The 18,274-nt window shown below is 37.0% G+C and overlaps 1 protein-coding gene across 3 annotated transcripts in view; it reads left to right on the top strand.

Annotated features, from left to right (window-relative positions):
• GABBR2 (gamma-aminobutyric acid type B receptor subunit 2) overlaps positions 1-18,274 on the top strand; it is a 445,865-nt gene that overhangs the window by 197,892 nt on the left and 229,699 nt on the right. For all 3 annotated transcript variants that reach the window (XM_057423018.1, XM_057423019.1, XM_057423020.1), the window contains 2 exons: positions 7,626-7,727; positions 13,877-13,942. In XM_057423018.1, coding sequence (XP_057279001.1) covers positions 7,626-7,727; positions 13,877-13,942 — 168 coding nt within the window. The remainder of the gene's footprint in view (positions 1-7,625; positions 7,728-13,876; positions 13,943-18,274) is intronic.

Here is an 18,274-nt window from a genome sequence, read left to right as displayed (position 1 = left end):
GAGACTTGTATTCATAGTTTTCAGTTAATAACAACACTTACTCCTGGATACAGAGGTGTTTTTATAAATGTTGTCATAGTCCCCTGAGTCTGATGCAATTAAACCATTAGTAAATAACTATAGCTTCAGTACACCAACTTGAGTGCATGGTAAAACTTCAGACTTGGCCCAGACAGAAATAATCCAATATAGATGCAGACTTCCACACTTTTAACAAAACCCCTGGGTTGTAGAAACTTTCTCTACCAGCTAAGAGTAGAAGAACCTGTTCGTTCTCCCTCAGGGTTTGGGTGGTCAGATTGAGAAAGAATGCAAGGAAGTAGGCCCACTTCTCTGAACTTTTCCGGAGAAAATTTTATGAAGGTAAGGGATCTTTGGGGTTTCCAAGTTTCAACGGATGCTACCAGTACTGGAATACCATTTTGAGACAGGGTTAGATTTTGAGACCTGGGATTCAGCTACAGTTCAACTGTCTGTTGGTATCCGAGAGTCACCTCAGCTCCATTTATAGTTAATGGAGAAAAGAGAGAGAGACACTTTCAGGGTGCAATTCATCTCACCTGTTTTAGACATCTATTTATGGATGAGATGACTCATTCTTTGGAAATTCTCATTTATCTTAACTTTGGCAATATCGGTGTAACACCTTTCCTAGTTAGTGTTGGAATAAAAAGTATTTCATACATCATGGATGGAGAGACTGTAAATGTGTAAATGTTACTGTTGCTTTCATTCTGCTTAATCAAGAAGGATTTGCTATGCTACGCTATGTTTTTGCGTAAAGACATTTCCTTTTTAAATCATAGCTCTTTTGACACTGATAATATTTTCTTAAATAAGATTTAATTATTGTTCATGTTGCTTTGCTTGAATTATCCCTCTCAATGAATTCTGCTCAGAAAATGTTTTAGCAAATGGACTATTTCTGAGTAATAGATATATTTGAAACTTGTGCATATATAAGAAATACTAACAAGTACTTCACAGTTTTTAGATTTTTTATCACTCTAAGTAATTTTTTTCCTAAATGCATACTCTAAACCTTGTAAAATTGCATTTTTAAGAAGATCCAGATACATTCTATATTTTACATACTATAATTACACTCCACACATAATAATATGGAGTGCCTTCACCTGTCTGCCTCTGCATTCCCTCCAAGATAAAGATGTTCAGTATTTCAACATTCCTAGTTACTTGAATACTTGCACCAACTTTCAGTAATCCTGTTATGTTTACTTGATTTAATAAACAAGTATTTTGAATTCTTGCTTGATTACTTTTACTTCTGGCATTGGTTTACAGATTATTAAATGATATATTCCTGGTATGCCCCATATTCACTTCCATAATACCTGGCATGAAAATTACTGTTGTATACAACCTCCTGACCCTCTGCCCTATCTCTAAGATAGCAGATATCTCTAACTCTTAAGATTCAGTCTTACTGAAGAGAGATTTTGCCTTCAAACTACTCAAAGTCCTGATGACCCTGTTGTGCAGGTCCTTAATGCGCTTGTAGATTAAGTGGAACTTAATCTGTTCATACATTGTCATAGTGCAGATCTCCCTGTTTCTTTTTCTAGCTAAATTTTTTACTTACTCTAGTATGCTGGCATCTTGTAATACCTGATAGCAAGTGATCCACCTCTTGGTAAGATGGATTGTTTTTCTCTTTTTGTTGCACAGAAATCGGCTTCTAACTCAAACAGTCTGTAAGTCACCTGAACAACCTGTAATAAACATTACCATGTCTTATGGTAACACTGTACCATAAGAACCCTAAATTCCTATTAACTCTGCTTACTTACAACTATAGTTAACATCAGATTTCATGATTACATTTAACTTCCGAGACCAAAAAGCACAGAAGGAAATTTTTCTACTGTAGAGAATATGGGGGAAAATTTTGTATATAACTTTGCAAAGGTTTGTGTTTAAAGGGGTATGATCTGTGTGGTAGTCAGGCATACGTAAGTTTTATGTGAAATCATATTTACCGCATTGACATTCCAGGCAGAAATGAGGAAAATTAGTATTTCTTAACTGGAAGATGTAGTTTTATATATATACATATATAAAATAATGCAATATCCTATTTTTTTATTATTGTTAGTAGTAGTAATATCACTCTGGTCAAAAATACTCAGTCTGAACCACTTGGACACTTTTTGCAGGCAGGAGTTATATTGTTATTTGTTTCCATATTAGATCCATTTGCTGGAGTTCTACTTCAATGAAGAAAAAAGTCATATTTTTCTTGAAAGCTGGTACTGACAGTTTTCCCAAGTAAAAGTCCCAATATCCCAGATTTCCTTCTTTCCTTCCTCTCACCTTGAAAACTGCAGACAATATGTCGTTTAAAAAAAAAAAAAAATCTGATTTATTTGGAACAAAAAAAGAAACCAAATTCATCTTGATTTTATTTCTCCTTTATGCAATAAGGTATATTTAGGTTTTTAGTTTTCCTATAAATGGAACTCTTTCATAATACCTAAAATAATATCTCACTGTTTTCTTTTGGTTTATCCACAATTTATATTTTGTGTTGTTTCTCTGCTTAAAATAAGATTTGTGTTCCTCTTTCACTTTTGTAATCCAAAATGATGTGTATATCAATGAAAATATACCTCAATTTTCTTCTATATCTAAAGGCAATGACAAACATCAGTGTGGTGCAGTATTACAAAATTTCTCTTCTCCAGATATTTCTTGAAAATAAGTTTCACTCAATGTTTCTAAGCCTCTAAATATAATGTGTTTGTTTCATTGGAATGAAAACAAGGATAGTTATGTATGCTTATAATGTATTGTAATGGTGAGATCTCTGTATTTTTACTAATCCCAGAAATTATAATCTGCCCTTTGCAATTACTCACAATTTACATTTTGTCTATGAAATGAGGAAATAATTTTTCTGATAATTAATAAATTTATTTTGTACACATAATGTTTATATCTGTGTACTGAAACTCCTACAGAGCAACATTTTAAAGTACACAGTATAAATCTCAGCTGCAGGAAATCTTAGTAAAATACCTGACTGTAAAATCCATCTGGTCTCAACAGTTCTCATTCATTAGGAGTCTCTTATAATCAACATCTGGTAGGATCAGACTGCTCTGAACAACAAGGATTTAGCTTGCAGTATTTACATGCAGCTTTAGTTAACCAAAAGGTCATCAGAAATATCTGTTAAAAGCAAAGTAGTATGATTAATCTGGAAGTTGTTACATTCATTTTGTAACTGGCAGAGTTACGATTAAATGAATGAACTGTGCCTTTAAAGGTATAAGCTGAAACCTTGTTTGAACCACTGATTGGTGGAGACCCCTGAATCCACTATCATCATTAGATGATCAACTCACCAGGAATATCACTTTTCTTTACTATATTCTTGGGGAAAAGGTATAAAATGGTCTTGATAAAAAGAAGATACTGTGGTCAAATAGATGCTAGATATTTGCTACTGGAGAGCTGGTGCTTTCACTAATAATCCCACTGAAGTGAGCAGTATCTGTTGACCTAAACCAAAATCACTGTGTGCATTTTTTGTACCCCTGTAAGGTAGGGCACCATATATATATTGTATGCAGAGGATCATCATACAGAGACCATATAGGAAGTAAAAAACATGCCAACAACAAAATTCAGTGTCAGAGCTCTCACCTTTCTGCCCCTCGCCAGCCCCCTGAGGCTTCCCCTTCCTAGACCCAGGACCTTGTTTCAGCTCAGCCTGGTGCCATCAGTCCCTGCCCTAGTGATGCTGCAGGACTCCTGGTCTCTCTCTCCCTTTCCATCACAGCTGTGCCTGGCACAGACTGTGTTGGTTTGGACTCATTTCTTGGCTTGTTCTCAGGCCTTTCTGGTTGGTACAGACATGCTCAGCAATCATGGGACTCTGTCTGACCCTGAATATTCTCACCAGACAAAATCGTGTCCCAGACGCATGGATGGGCTTCCCAGCTCTACCCTGCACCTGCCTTATTGCCGTAAATTTACCTGGAGATATAACCTCATGGCTGAAACTGTTTTCTCCAAGCCTGTCCTGCTTCCCTCTCTGGGATGCTGGCTGATGAGGTCCCTAGTCCAGGAGCTGTGTTATTGCATTTGTGTCCCTCTTACTTAGGGAGCATCCAGACTATGCCGCTCCTCAACATTTTCTAGAACTGGAGGTGAGGCATTAGACCCAAATCAGAAGATTCTGTAGTTAAATTTATTTGAAAGAAGTGAAGAGCTTCTGTAGGAAGAAAAACACGAGTTTAAATCCTGGGAGGTATTTAGATTATTTAGAAAGTAAAGAACCTGAGAATGGTGAAAGAAAGTATGGAAATAAGAAGAAAATATTTGAATAGCCCCAGTGAAAATACCCCACCACCAGGCACAAGATGAGATGTGTTAGACTAGTGGTCATAGAATTGAAAGGGAAAAGAAAACATTGTTATCTGGAAAAACAATACAAACTTTGTAAATTCTTATAAATCTCCTAATATCTTCTTGTGATAATGGGAAAGAAACACCTTTCTATTGACAAAATCTCCACAACAGATGCAATCTGGAAAGCATTCAGGATCTGACTGTGACAGTGGAGGAAAAGGTTTGCCAAATTCTCTGGCACCAAATCTAATAAGGCGTGTCCTTTGGGAGGTTAATCAGTAGTCCAATGAAAATAAGAGCTCTGAAAGCTGCAAAGCATTGGGCTTCTAGCAGATGGGGCATGAAGGTGTCAAAGAAATGTTTTGGTAGTTTTTAAGTATTTAAATAAGTGTTGCTTAGAAAAAAAATCACATAATTTATCAGAAAATAAATCATTGCAATTGAATACCTCAGTTGCAGAGTTTGTGAACAAGTTCTAAAAGGAAGGAACCACAGCAAGTCAGTAGACAGTCTGAAGTGTAATTTTTATAATCAAGAGTCAGCCTTGTACCCTCCACTGAAGCCTATCTCTAAGTGTTAGTCTATTTTAATAACACTTAATGTATATTTTTATCAGTTTTCTCATGTTAATAGTCTAATTTGACTAAATAGCACTGGTGAATCAACTGTTTTCTACTCAGATCAGCTGAGTAATGTTAATCTAATCTCTCTGAGATTAAAATAAGGACTACAAATGTCTCCAGAAAAAGAAAATCAAGACAATATCAGAAAAAAAACCATGCAACTAGAAGATTTCTTGTTTTACAGAAGAAAGTAGGACAGGTTTGGGTAGAAGCCTATGATAAGCTGTAGGCCTTTGGAAAGTACGGTTCCATTAGCTAAGGAAAATTGTATTTTTTCCAAGTGACTTTTCATATTAGATAGAAGGATTTTGGACATTAGCTAAACTATGATCAAGAGAGTTCTTTTTTATTTTATTATCACTGATGTTTTTATTTGTGTGGGTTTTTTTCTTTCAGAAAAGCAATTTTTCTTTGTATCAAGACCTGTATCATAAGGAGCAGTTAATGGCATTGCTGGAGCTAAAATATCAATCGTTCATTTTACTAGTATACTGAAAAAAAGGAGTCACTACTGATCATTTTTTGTCAGTGAATATATTTTTACAAAATAAACTTAAAAGCTGATTATAACATCACAAAAGTTATGGATATAACTAAAATATTGATGAACTGAACATTGACTGTTGCTTCTTTAAAATAAAATATTTTTTAATTTAAAAAATATCTATATATCCAATTGATTTAATCATTGTAAAAGGTTATAATATAAAAATATGTATTAGTAGTTTTAAAGCATGCCTAAAAGAGGCCATGAAAGAAGTAATTAGGGCAACCAGTGTAGTAATAATCTTCAGGACATACTTCATTGGTCAACCCAGAAACTTGGTAGAAACAACTTAAAGGGAACAGCAAAAAGGTAGAATGGTCTTTGAGAATCAAGTAGTGAAATTACTGTATTGCAGGAGCCAGATTATCCTTCCTGTCTTGAAGAAATTTGCAAAAGCACAAAGATAGTTTTAGTGTTCCTCTTTTTTTTTTACAAAAGGCTCTGTTGCTATTTAAAACATTAAGCAGCATACCAAAAAAGAAAAAGTTAGTTGCATGAAATCACCCAACAGAACCACTGACATGCATAGATTAGGAGGATGCTCACAAACATACATTAACGAAAGGCTGAACGATTAATGAAGAGGTGGGTTTGTCTTGAAAGTAAAGCTGCCAACAGAACACAGAAATCTCACCTGTGACCTTTCATATCTCATTGCATCAGCTTGTTTTTACTCTATACTTAGGCAGGAGCGTGATAGACTTTAAGCAGAAGAAATTTCGCAATAGCTGGACCTTTTGCATGGATAAAATGTCGTCTCGTTATATAAACTTTACTGTTATTTCAAATCAAATTAAGATGTTCCTACTCCTGAAAGACAGATCACTTCCTCTTCTTTATTTCACTATGTCACAGCATAACAAATATTTTTAGATTGGTTTGAATGGACTGTGCTTCTCTCTCAAAGGAGGTCAAGCAAAAGGAGAGTTAGTAGGGACATTTAAAATATGTAATTCCAACAGTCCACACAGAAGGTTATTGGAAAGTATCTGCATATGATTTATAGACTTCTAAATTTTCCCGTTTAGTATCACATATCTTTCTCTTCCCAGTATTGTATTTTCTGTGTTTGCATTTCAGGATACCTGTTTTATGCTATGATTTGCTGCCCCTACTTCTGATATAACACATAAAAAACACAGTACAATGAATGTGATTGTAATTCTATTAAATTAAAATTGGAGTGCCACTCTGTTCAGTCTGTAACCATATTATATACAGTTAAAATGATTTCTGTTGTCTGCAACCATGTTATATACAGCTAAAATTATTTTTGCTCATTTATTAGGAACAGTGATGTAAAACTCTGTTTTTGCAGTCATGTGACTGGAGGAAAGCCAGCAATGTTTAAGACACAAAACCTTAGAGTAGTTATGGAAAAAAACTCTGAATCTTTAAAACACATTGGTTTGTATGTTATCTAGTATCTTTGTGCTATTAGGCAGCTCAAAGAGGACATAGTCTTGCTACTAACACAAAAACAAAAAACAGAGAAAATCTGCTGGTACATGGTTACATATGTCACCTTTAAGCAAACCATACCATTCACTACCCTGTGATAAGACGCATGCTGTAAGAAAGGGTGAGAATACAGAGATGTTCATTAAGCTTTAGTAATCCCTAACAGATGTAAGATAAATTCTGCTGATTCATGCTAGGACCAGCTGACAGTGTTTTAAAATCAGTACTCAGCACTAAGAATATGCAAGAGCTTCCTTAATGAGTCTTTTCCCTTTATAGAGTCTCAAACATTGCTTTGGCTACAAGAAAGCTATTGGTCTTAACAGCACTAGAAATACACAAGAATTGTCCACCCCAGTGATACAAAGAAGGACCTTGCTGTGAACTTTTCATCACAAAAAGCAAAGCTCGTTACATAATACACCCATTGACAGCTGATTATGGTCATAGAAGAACAGTGCCTTGATCAGATTTTAGGTGAAATGGAAAAAAAGATGTGTATGCTTATGCCACCGTTGAGGTCATTTCTTGTCCATTAAAGTGATAAATTTAGTCCATCTGCTTCCACCTCCCTGAGTCTCAGTTCACTAGTTTGCCTTTTTCTCAACTTCTGACAGGTGAGGAATGATCTGACTGGTGTCCTGTACGGTGAAGACATTGAGATTTCAGATACAGAGAGTTTCTCCAATGATCCTTGCACAAGTGTAAAGAAGCTTAAGGTATGTGTTGCTGTTTGACAAAGATAAAGTGATTATTATATCAATGCATTTGACTTTTTTTTTCTTTTTTTTTCCTATGAAGAATGCTAATGAAATAAAATTTGCTCAAAAATAATATCCTGCTAAATTCCCTTGCATAATAAGGTCAAACAAAGGCTTTTTGAGAACCTAGTCCTGTTTAAATCAATGAATATGACAAATATTTTTATAGTTCCTGATAGGGACACTAAGTAGAGAAAGTTGTTGCTGGCTTAATGATTGAACCTATTGCACCAATCTTAGTGATATACATGTAAAAGCTCTTGAGGCTTGGAACCAGAACCCTTTTAAGGTAAACTATCACATAGCAAAAGCATTGAGCATCTTTCCATTAGCTTCCTTACACATTTTAGATTGAATTCCTTTCTTATATCATCTGCATTACTTCATATGAATCATAACAGAAAAAAAAAAAATTGATAGCAGAATAATCTACCTTCCTTTTCTTACTATAATGATCTATTAGGTTCCTGGCATCTCATAAAATTAAAACTATATTTTAGCATTACCAAGCAATGCAACCAACAATAAGCTAAACATAGGAGATATGAATCTTAAACTACTTATAAACATGAAAAAATGAAGAAGCACTTTGATTCTAGCCTTCCTGTATGTCAACAACACACTGTTTTATAGGGAAGATGAGAAGACTAACAAACAATGTATTAAAGTTATCTCTTGATTTTTTCTTCAAAGCAAATTACTACAACAATAAATAAGCAACTATCAGGACAACAGTTTATTCTTGATACAAATATAAGGTTACTAATCCTTAGCACACATCAGGCACAACTTAGCTATCCAATTCTAAAAATGTTCGTTCCCTTTTTAAAGATGTTAACCTAATATAGTAAACTGGTATCTGCTTACTGTACTTGTGATTCACGTGGACATAAAATATCTTTTATTTTTATAACACACTTTGATGAATTAATGGTTATGCATTGCAAAATGGAAATATCTGGTATGATCTGCCAGAAACACGTTTTATTTTTTTTCCCAGCAACATCTTACTTTTTGCTACATCGAATCCAGCCTCTTTGAGTCACAGCTGGAAAGAACATTTAGGCTTAAGGATATCTTTAAAACTCATTTTTGTGTTCAGAGAAAACAATGTTGGAAGATATGTATTTGTACATCAAGTTAAATGTCTAAAAAATTCTAAGCATGCACAGGCAACTTCTATGAGCAGTAACACTTTTGCTTCCAATTTTCTTATATCTTGCCCATAGGACAAAAAAAAAAAAAAAGCAATATATGAATTCCAATTCAATGAAACAGTTTCCATCTGATTTCCCCAATACAATAGGTGTTTTGGATTCTGATCAAACCTGATCTCTCATTCTAACAATCAAGTTAATTAAAGTTTAAAATTTTGGGCCATGAACAGGTTTGGATGTGGACTCAGCCTAAGTGGGTGCCATGCACACTAACAGGCATCAGCAAGTTTTGCCAGCACGTTACGATAGGGGAGCTGATATCCTCTAGTTCACCTTCACCACCAGTGATTCCATAGCTGACGTCAGAGGCTCGTCTGTAGTTCTTCAGATGGACATCCAGGCATTCACAAGGCAGAACATGTGGATATCTCTATTGACTAAGTTACCCAGCATTAAGTAGATTTATTGATAACATCTTGGCTGTCAAATACATGGTAGAGAATAAGACAGAGCATCCGAGCTGTTCAATTTAGATATTTCATAAAGAGCCTGCCAAGACATTGACTTTTCTTGGCAGATGAGATATTGTAGCAATCGTTCTCTGGAAAGCTGTGTAGTACAACATTGTGGTGTTATTCATTAGAAATGAGACAGATTAAAATCCAATCACAGAAGGGAAGCTCTGCAGGCCAGGAAAAAAAATAAAATAGCTGCCTATTCCTGCATAATGCGCATCACTCAAAAACTCTGAAAAGGCTAAAGAATGCCTCATATCCGAGGATGTTGGAAATGACAGTGGAGGAGACAAGTTGTTCTTCATCCCTCAGTGGAACATCTTAGATGTCTTGATCCTCACTGTCTTCAGGATTTATACTACTCAGCTGTCAGTAATGCCAAAGGCACTTTGGTGGGTGAATAATATCCTCACCTACATGAAAGAAAGAAGGGAGCAAGAGATTCATTCATTTTTGAGATTCTGCTATAGCCTTTATTTATAAAATATGTTTTTATGGAGAGTCTGCCACAGCTGTGGGTAAATGAAAGGTAACTGTTCTTCATTTTCTTGTTTGAACTTTAGTCCATGTGGGAACATATGTATTGCTTACTGAGGGGCAAAACTTAAATGATGATATTGTTACTCTGATCTTTGAGAAGAGTAAATATGACAGCTCACCATCTGGCAAATGGTCTAAACATTGGTCTTTTTATATAAGTGTGGTTTTGGGAGTTGCATTCCCCCTAGAATATTTTTAATCATCTCATAGATCACCTGCCTAGTTTCAAATGTCTCCTGTCAAATATGCTTTAGCTTCATGCAAGGAATTTACAACTTGTGAGAAACAAAGAGTACTTGATGCTTGCTGGAGTCCAGTGGGTGGCTTCTTTGATCCTTACAGGAGAGTTACACTGTGTTAACTTGCATCAGTCCTATGAAGGCTGATGTAAAGGAATAGCATAGCCTTGCAAGGAAATCATAGTGATTGATTGTCAGTTAACAGTTTGACTGAAGGGGGCAAATATCATGCTTCAGTAAATGTCTGATGTATCTCTTTGTATGAGACTATCAAGTGGACATAATATCCTGTTCTGCAAGTGCTGACATATACCCAGCTCTGGTAAACTTCAGTACAGATTTCTTTACCCATCAGGATAAAATCTCTTTTAGAGATTTGAGCTATGTCCTGTTGCCTGAATTTGGATCTCCAGAGTCTCTTATGCAGGATGGAGCCAGCAGACCCAAGCCTAGCATCAAATGAATATAAGCTTATCTACCACATCCTATACATTTCTTCAGCAACAAATTTGCAAAAATGTGTAAGGGCATGCAAGAAGGAGAGTTGAAGAGAAAAAGGCTTGCCGAGAAGTGTGTCATTGCACAGAGGAAGAACATGTATTTTGATCTTGTTCAGTCAGTTTGTGGTGGGATATCATCCAAATCTTTTAGTGAGCACAGACATCTTAATGTCTTCCTTACTGTACTGAGTAATTCAAAACCATTAATTTATCTATTAACATGGAAACTCATTAAGTTTAAGCAAAGAAAACCCAAACATTTGGATATAACATTCTGGCTTGATCATACATTCCAAGGATGACACAATATCATGGATCATCTAGTTCTAGAGCCATAGCTGATCTTTGCATTTGGATTGTAAACCTTTCTAGTTGAGCAGCAGGGATTCTTGAGAACTTGTTTCAGAACTGGTTCACACACTTTGCAGATTTTCTGCTCTGGCATTTGAAGCTCAGCCCACACTGAAAGTGGAGATTCCTGCCTGACAGAAAATCCGTCTTCCCTGAAATCCTTAGTCGGATATTGAGATGGTCAGTTATTCAGAACTGGGATTTGCTGACAAGTGAACAAATCAGCAAATATACCCATTTGCTTGGGTGCCTGAATAAGAGCAGAATATGTCGGAAAATAGGATTGACTGTCAGTATTAAAATGGATAGTCTGTTATGCCTTGCGTAAAAAACATTTTCATGAAGAGTTTGTTGTGTGTCTGTTTGCTTGCATGGATGCAGTGAATTCTTGCATGAATTCTAGAGGAATTTAGAGCCACATACTCATGTGGCTGAATGTGCAAAATTTGAGTCTGAGTGCTATTGCCAAACTAATTGCACAATGATATTGCTAAAAAAAATCTTTGCAGACAGTAAGGCTGTTGAAATGTCATAGGATATTTCTGTGAAAAAAAAAAAATAGCATGAACTGTAAAGTTCTTGTAGAGCTTTACAGTAACAGAACAGTCACTATGGGAATTGTACTGTGATTTATGTGATAATCAGGTAGAAATAGTGTCTTAAGGCATGGAACCACACACCACAGGCATTGTGATTTCAGTATGGAGGTTGTTGAACAGCCAGTGGGCAGTGTTACTGAACATGAACTGTTGGGTTGTTCACTAACACCCTGCCTACAGTCTCCAGCACTCATAATCGATGAGGATGCACATCTCCTGTTTTTCTAAAATTGGTCCTCATCATGTTATAAAATGAAAAGTAATTTATTCAATTGTAATTAGGTGCTGTGTCCTTTACTTTTAACCAAAATTTCCTACTCATTTTTTCAAATATTGAAACTGCATTTTTATGTTCAGAGAGATCAAGAGATTCAGAGTTGGAGTTCCAAAAGTGACCAAAATTAACTTTCGAATGTGAAAAATAGAAGTAATTGATGAGGTATTTCTCACTAAATAATTCCTAAATCTTTTTATCATCCTTACAAAAACTGTAATACAATTGCTGCAGTTTCATAGAATCGTAGACTGGTTTGGGTTGGAAGGGACTTTAAAGACCATCCAGTTCCAACCCCCCTGCCACAGACAGGGACACCTTCCACTAGAACAGGTTGCTCAAAGCCCCATCCAGCCTGGCCTTGAACACTGCCAGGGATGGGGCAGCCACAGCTTCTCTGGGCAACCTGTGCCAGTGTCTCACCACACTCACAGTAAAGTTCTTCCTCATACCTAATCTAAACCTACCCTATTTGAGCTTAAAGCCATTCTGTCTTGTCCTATCACTGCCTGCCCTTGTGCAAAGTCCTTCTCCAGCTTTCTTATAGTCCCCCTTTAGGTATGGGAAGGCTGCTCTAAGTTCTCCCTGGAACCTTCTCCAGGCTGCACAACCTCAACTCTCACAACCTGTCTTCACAGGAGAGGTGCTCCAGCCCTCTGATCATCCTCGTGGCTTCCTCTAGAGGGACAAATCTGTGTAATTTTTTTAGTTTTGTGTGACCTTGTTCAATTTATTAAAATGAATCTAAGCAGTTTATGTAAGATTTACATTACTCTACAAATCTGTGGCTAAATATAAAAATAAAGAAAAGGAAGCAAAGCATATTATGTTCTTTTCAAATTTAACCATGCTAAAAATGATACTAATATCATGCATTTAATTGCAGAACAATTCTAGTATCTTTTTGCAATGTCCATCATACTATTTTCTGCTAAGCAGGAGAAAATAACCCCAAAACATTGAAATTATCTAAACTTAAAATATTTGATAAATTGATTTAATTAAAATTAAAATGTTTTTCCACATCAAAATTCACACTGAACCATATGTTTCCCTTTTCCTTGGAGAGGGAAAGAGCTATTAGTAGTTCTAACCAAGTGTTTCATTAAAGAAATGAAAACTTAGATTTGCTCAACCTTTATCTGAGAACTTGGCTATTGTGTGAAATAAAAGGTAATATTAAGTCATAAAATGCTATCTGTTCTGTGTTTTATAGATGTTAGCAGCAATTTTTCACATGAGAAAAAGGCTAGCCCAGCTCCTGAAGTAATATTTTTCTGTATATGCTCCTGAATTTAGGAATATTTTCTAAGTATGTTTCTCAGTATGAAAGTAAAATGATCTCTTTTGACTTCAGTCATAGATTCTTAAAGTGTGATAATTTTTTTTTAATGTGTGGAGGTGGGAGGGAGGAGGAGGGGAGGGATTGACAACGTGTTATAGTGACTGCAGAGAAGATGTGGTATGATTAAAACCTTTAAAATTACTAAAGCAGGCATAATACCAAAGCATTTTATCTCAAATCTCCTGTCTCACAACTTTACATTACTAGTTCATGTAAGCAATGAAAAGCATATATTTTCAGATGGTTTTAATATGCAAAGTTTTAAAAGAAATTAGGGAAATTTTAAAACTGATCATATGAATATTTGTCACTTTAGTGTTATTGAATAGTAATATTTGACAAGTTAAACATAGAAGTTTTATTCTCATTAGTGCTATTGCTTAATCCTTTTCTTCAAACCCCTCAGTTGCTCTCTTAAAGCATTTTAAGTTCTTGAACTTGTAGAAAATGGAATAGTTCTGAACTAATTTTGCTGTCTGCAGCTGTATTTTGTGCAAATTCTCTGCACAATTTGAATGGCCAACTGAAGTGGTTTCTAGAAAGTCTGTGACTGTATTTAACTGCCACGTATTTTATTCAATCTGCAGGGTAACGATGTTCGAATAATCCTTGGCCAATTCGATGAGGAAATGGCTGTGAAAGTTTTCTGCTGTGTAAGTAAATATATTCCATTTCATATCACAATAAAGAATATGTTACGTTTGAATAAAAAAAAATAATTTGAGCACAAAAATATCTTCATGTGGTTCAGCTCAGCCAAGGTTTATATTCTAAAGAGAGGTTACATATGCTTAGCTCCATTTCTCTTTCAATAAAATACTTTGTACTTGACTTCAGCTTGATTTAGGTGTTGACTGTATGGTTAGCAGCTTCCTATATTTTTCCTGTAGTGGAATGAAATGCCAAATATATCTTGAGCATTTATCAGATCCAGGGAAACATTTGTATAGTAGCAGCAGATACAGACAAATGTAAGATTTGAATCCTGTCCAAGAGTTGTGCTCTGGTGGTGATGTCTGCATGTGTGTGATTTTTGCATGTTTTGCTTTGAGAGAATAAGAAATTCAAGCAGTTCCTATACATGCTAACTGAGCAACCCTAATAATTTCTTCTACTCAAAATATTGCTAATTGTACAGTTGTCATTCACTTCTGACTGTTGTATGTTTTACATGAAAGTGAATATTAGTTTGTAAAATATAAGTGTTTTGAATTAAAAGAAATACAGTAAGACCAGCATACATAATTGTCTCCATTTGTTTATGTATGTGAATATGGTGCAAAAACGCACAATGTGAATCTCATTGAAAGAATCAAGTCTAAAATATGGATCTTTATTTGTACCTGCTAAAAAAAAAAAACACCAAACCAAACCAACAGGCAGATTTTAGTGTCCTAAATTTTTATTGATGTTGAATTCTTAGTCTAAATAACCTCATTAAACCTGTATGAGCAGTACACAATATAATGGAAAAGCAATATTGTTTTCTGAGGGTGTTCTGTAGTGTTCACTTAGAGAGACAATTGCCTATCCAAGCAAAGAAAGGACAGGCAGACGTTCAAAATCTGAGTACTACATGTGTTATCAGACACATGCTGGCTCATACTCAGCAGCTGTCCCAGTTGCTGGCAAAATTTGGAAAGAAGGTTGTAGAGTATATTTGGAAGGAACAAAATCCATTTTCATCCAAAAGGAAATGGGCAGTATTATTTTCTTTTTCATTCTTCTCATCTCTGATAGGTCTTTGTATATGGATTTTTCTGTTCTGGCATTTAAACTGGATTGACAGAGATAATATTCCATTTTCCATTCCTGGAAGAAAGAATGGTCCTTCCGCAGCCCAACTCTTCCTCAGATCTCTCGTGGTGGGACTGTGTTTCCCCAGTTGAGTGGTCTTAGTCAGACCCAATGTTAGACAAGAGATTGGCTTCATTTGTGCCACTGCCCTTAGTATTTAGTTGCCTTACCCTACAATTCTTTTCCAAGCCTGTGGGAATGTGAGGACACTTTCCTTTGAAGAGAATTCCTTTGAAGAGAAGAGTGTTCTTTTCCCTGCACCTCCTTAAGTGGGTGAAGTCTCTTTCATACAAATACCTGCTGCATCTTTTTGTGGCAACAGTTTGGTAGTAGCATGGGAAGTGTGTGTAACTCAGAACGGTTTAAAGAATGATGGCTGATCCTAAATTACATTAGTGTCAAAAATAATAAGGCATATTTTTCTGGAACCTTGAGAAATTTGAGAGATCACTTATTTCAGTTTATATTAATGCATTTATATGAGAATTTCAGCAGAAGACTGCAGGAGAGGGCAGTTCAAAGTAGGTCATTTATATATTAATGCACTGCAATATGTCAGTAAGCTTGTTATTAGTCATAAAATGTATTGTTGGCTCATACATTTCTATGTGCCCCAAAAAGCAGAATAATTTAGATATGTTAATTTTTTTAACCCCTTCCTCAGGTGTATCTTTAGAGAGGTTGCACTTTTGGGTCCGTATTATATTTTGGAGGGTGGCTGATGTCAGCCAGAGAAAAACTTCAAGTTTGTTAAAGGAAGATGCTATTGTACTAGTGTGTGAGAATTTGTTTTGTTTGGTTGTTTGGTTTTTGTGGTTGTTATTGTGTTGTTTTGGTGTTTTTTTCTGATTGTGGTTATAACTGGAATAGTGTTTGCCAATGGTTTGTGTAGGTGGGAAAATCTTTAAAGTCTGCCTCAGTTTTCTGTCTGGATTAAACAATCATATGCTGTGAGTTTTCCTCAGGACATCCATTGGAGTTCATATAGAATCATAGACTCGTTTAGGTTGGAAAAGTCCGGTAAGATAATTGAGGCCAACCATTAGCATAGCACTGCCAATTCTACCATGTCCCAAAGTGCCACATCTACATGCATTTTAAATACCTCTAGGGAAGGTGACTTAACTGCTTCCCCGGCAGCTATAATGCTTGACAACCCTTTCAGTGAAAAGATTTTTTCCTAATATCCAACCAAAACCTCCTCTGGCACAACTTGAGGCCATTTCTTCTTGTCCTATCACTTGTTACTTGGAAGAAGAGACGAACCCCCACCTCACTACAACCTTCTTTCAGGTATCTTTAGAGAGTGATAAGGTCTCTGTTGAGTCTCCTGTCCAGGCTAAACAAACCCAGTTTCCTCAGCTGCTCCTCTTAATATTTGTACTCTAGACACTTCATCAGCTTCATTGCTCTTCTTTGCACACAATGTGCTCATTCTCATTTTGCCTGACCATTCCCTTCCCCACCACCTGAATACACACACATGCAAAAGATGCAGAGCACATGACTCAAAGATAAATGGACTAAAAGATAGTCTAATTCAGTGGCAAAATTTAAAAACATGACAGGACTAATTGAAGCAGAAGGTCATATTTGCAGGTGTTTTTTATGATGATTTGCGCTGAATTTGGAGAAGGCTGAGGTTCTTAATGACTTCTTTGCCTCAGTTCTCACTGGTAAAGGCTCTGACCACACCGCCCAAGTCTTGGAAGGCAGACACAGGGACTGTGAGAATGAAGACCCTAGGGCCACTGTAGGAGAGGACCTGGTTCTCGACCATCTTAAGAGCCTGAACGTGCACAGGTCCATGGGACCTGATGAAATCCATCTGCGGGTCTTGAAGGAACTGGCAAATGAATTTGCTAAGTCACTGTCCATCATATTTGAAAAATCATGGCAGAAAAGTGAAGTTCCCGAAGACTGGAAAAAGGGAAATATAAGCCCCATTTTCAAGAAGGGGAAAATGGATGACCCAGGAAACTACAGACCAGTCAGTCTCACCTCTGTGTCTGGCAAAATCTTGGAGCAGATTCTCCTGGAAGGCATGCTAAGGCACATGAAAATCAACAAGGTACTTGGTGACAGCCAGCATGGCTTCACTAAGGGGAAATCCTGCCTGGCCAATTTGGTGGCCTTCTATGGTAGGCCTGTGGAACTGATGGATAGATGGACAAGGGTAGTGTTGATGTCATCTACCTGGACTTGTGAAAAGGGTTCGACACTGTCCCACACGACATCCTTGTCTCTAAATTGGAGAGACATTAATTTGATAGGTGGACCACTCAGTGGATAAAGAACTGGCTGGATGGCTGCATGCAAAGAGTTGTGGTCAATGGCTCAATATTTAGCTGGAGACCAGTAAGGAGTGGTGTCCCTCAGGGACTGGTCATGGGAGCAGTCTTATTCAACGTCTTTGTCAGTGACACAGACAGTGGGATTGAGTGCGCCCTCAGCAAGTTTGCTGATGACACCAAGCTGTGTGGTTCGGTCGATATGTTGGAGGGAAGGAATGCCATTCATAGGGACCTTGACATGCTTGTGAGGTGGGCTGATGCCAGCCTCATGAAGTTTAACCATGCCGAGTGCAGGGTCCTACACCTGGGTTGGAGGAATCCCAGGCACAGCTACAGGTTGGGCATAGAAGAGATTCAGAGCAGCCCTGCAGAGAAGGACTTGGGGGTGTTGGTCGATAAAAAACTGAAAATGAGCCGGTTTCATTGTGCGCTCGCAGCCCAGACAGCCAACTGCATCCTGGGCTGCATCAAGAGGAGCGTGACCAGCAGGTCAAAGGAGGTGATCCTGCCCCTTTACTCTGCTCTCATGAGACCTCACCTGGAGTATTGTGTGCAGTTCTGGTGTCCTCAACATAAAAAGGACATGGAACTCTTGGAACAAGTCCAGAAGAGGGCCACGAGGATGATCAGGAGACTGGAGCACCTCCCGTATGAAGACAGGCTGAGAAAGTTGGGGCTGTTCAGCCTGGAGAAGAGAAGGCTGCGTGGAGACCTCATAGCAGCCTTCCAGTATCTGAAGGGGGCCTATAGGGATGCTGGAGAGGGACTCTTCTTTAGGGGCTGTAGTGATAGGACAAGGGGTAATGGGTTAAAACTTAGAGGAAGTTTGGATTGGATATAAGGAAGAAGTTCTTTCCTGTGAGGGTGGTGAGGCACTGGAATAGGTTGCCCAAG

This window comes from Pezoporus wallicus, unplaced genomic scaffold, assembly GCF_028554395.1.
Source record: "Pezoporus wallicus isolate ANWC-B61680 ecotype Strahan unplaced genomic scaffold, APGP_CSIRO_Pwel_v1 contig_749, whole genome shotgun sequence".
Taxonomy (NCBI): domain Eukaryota; kingdom Metazoa; phylum Chordata; class Aves; order Psittaciformes; family Psittacidae; genus Pezoporus; species Pezoporus wallicus.
This window is presented reverse-complemented; position numbering and strand designations above follow the sequence as displayed.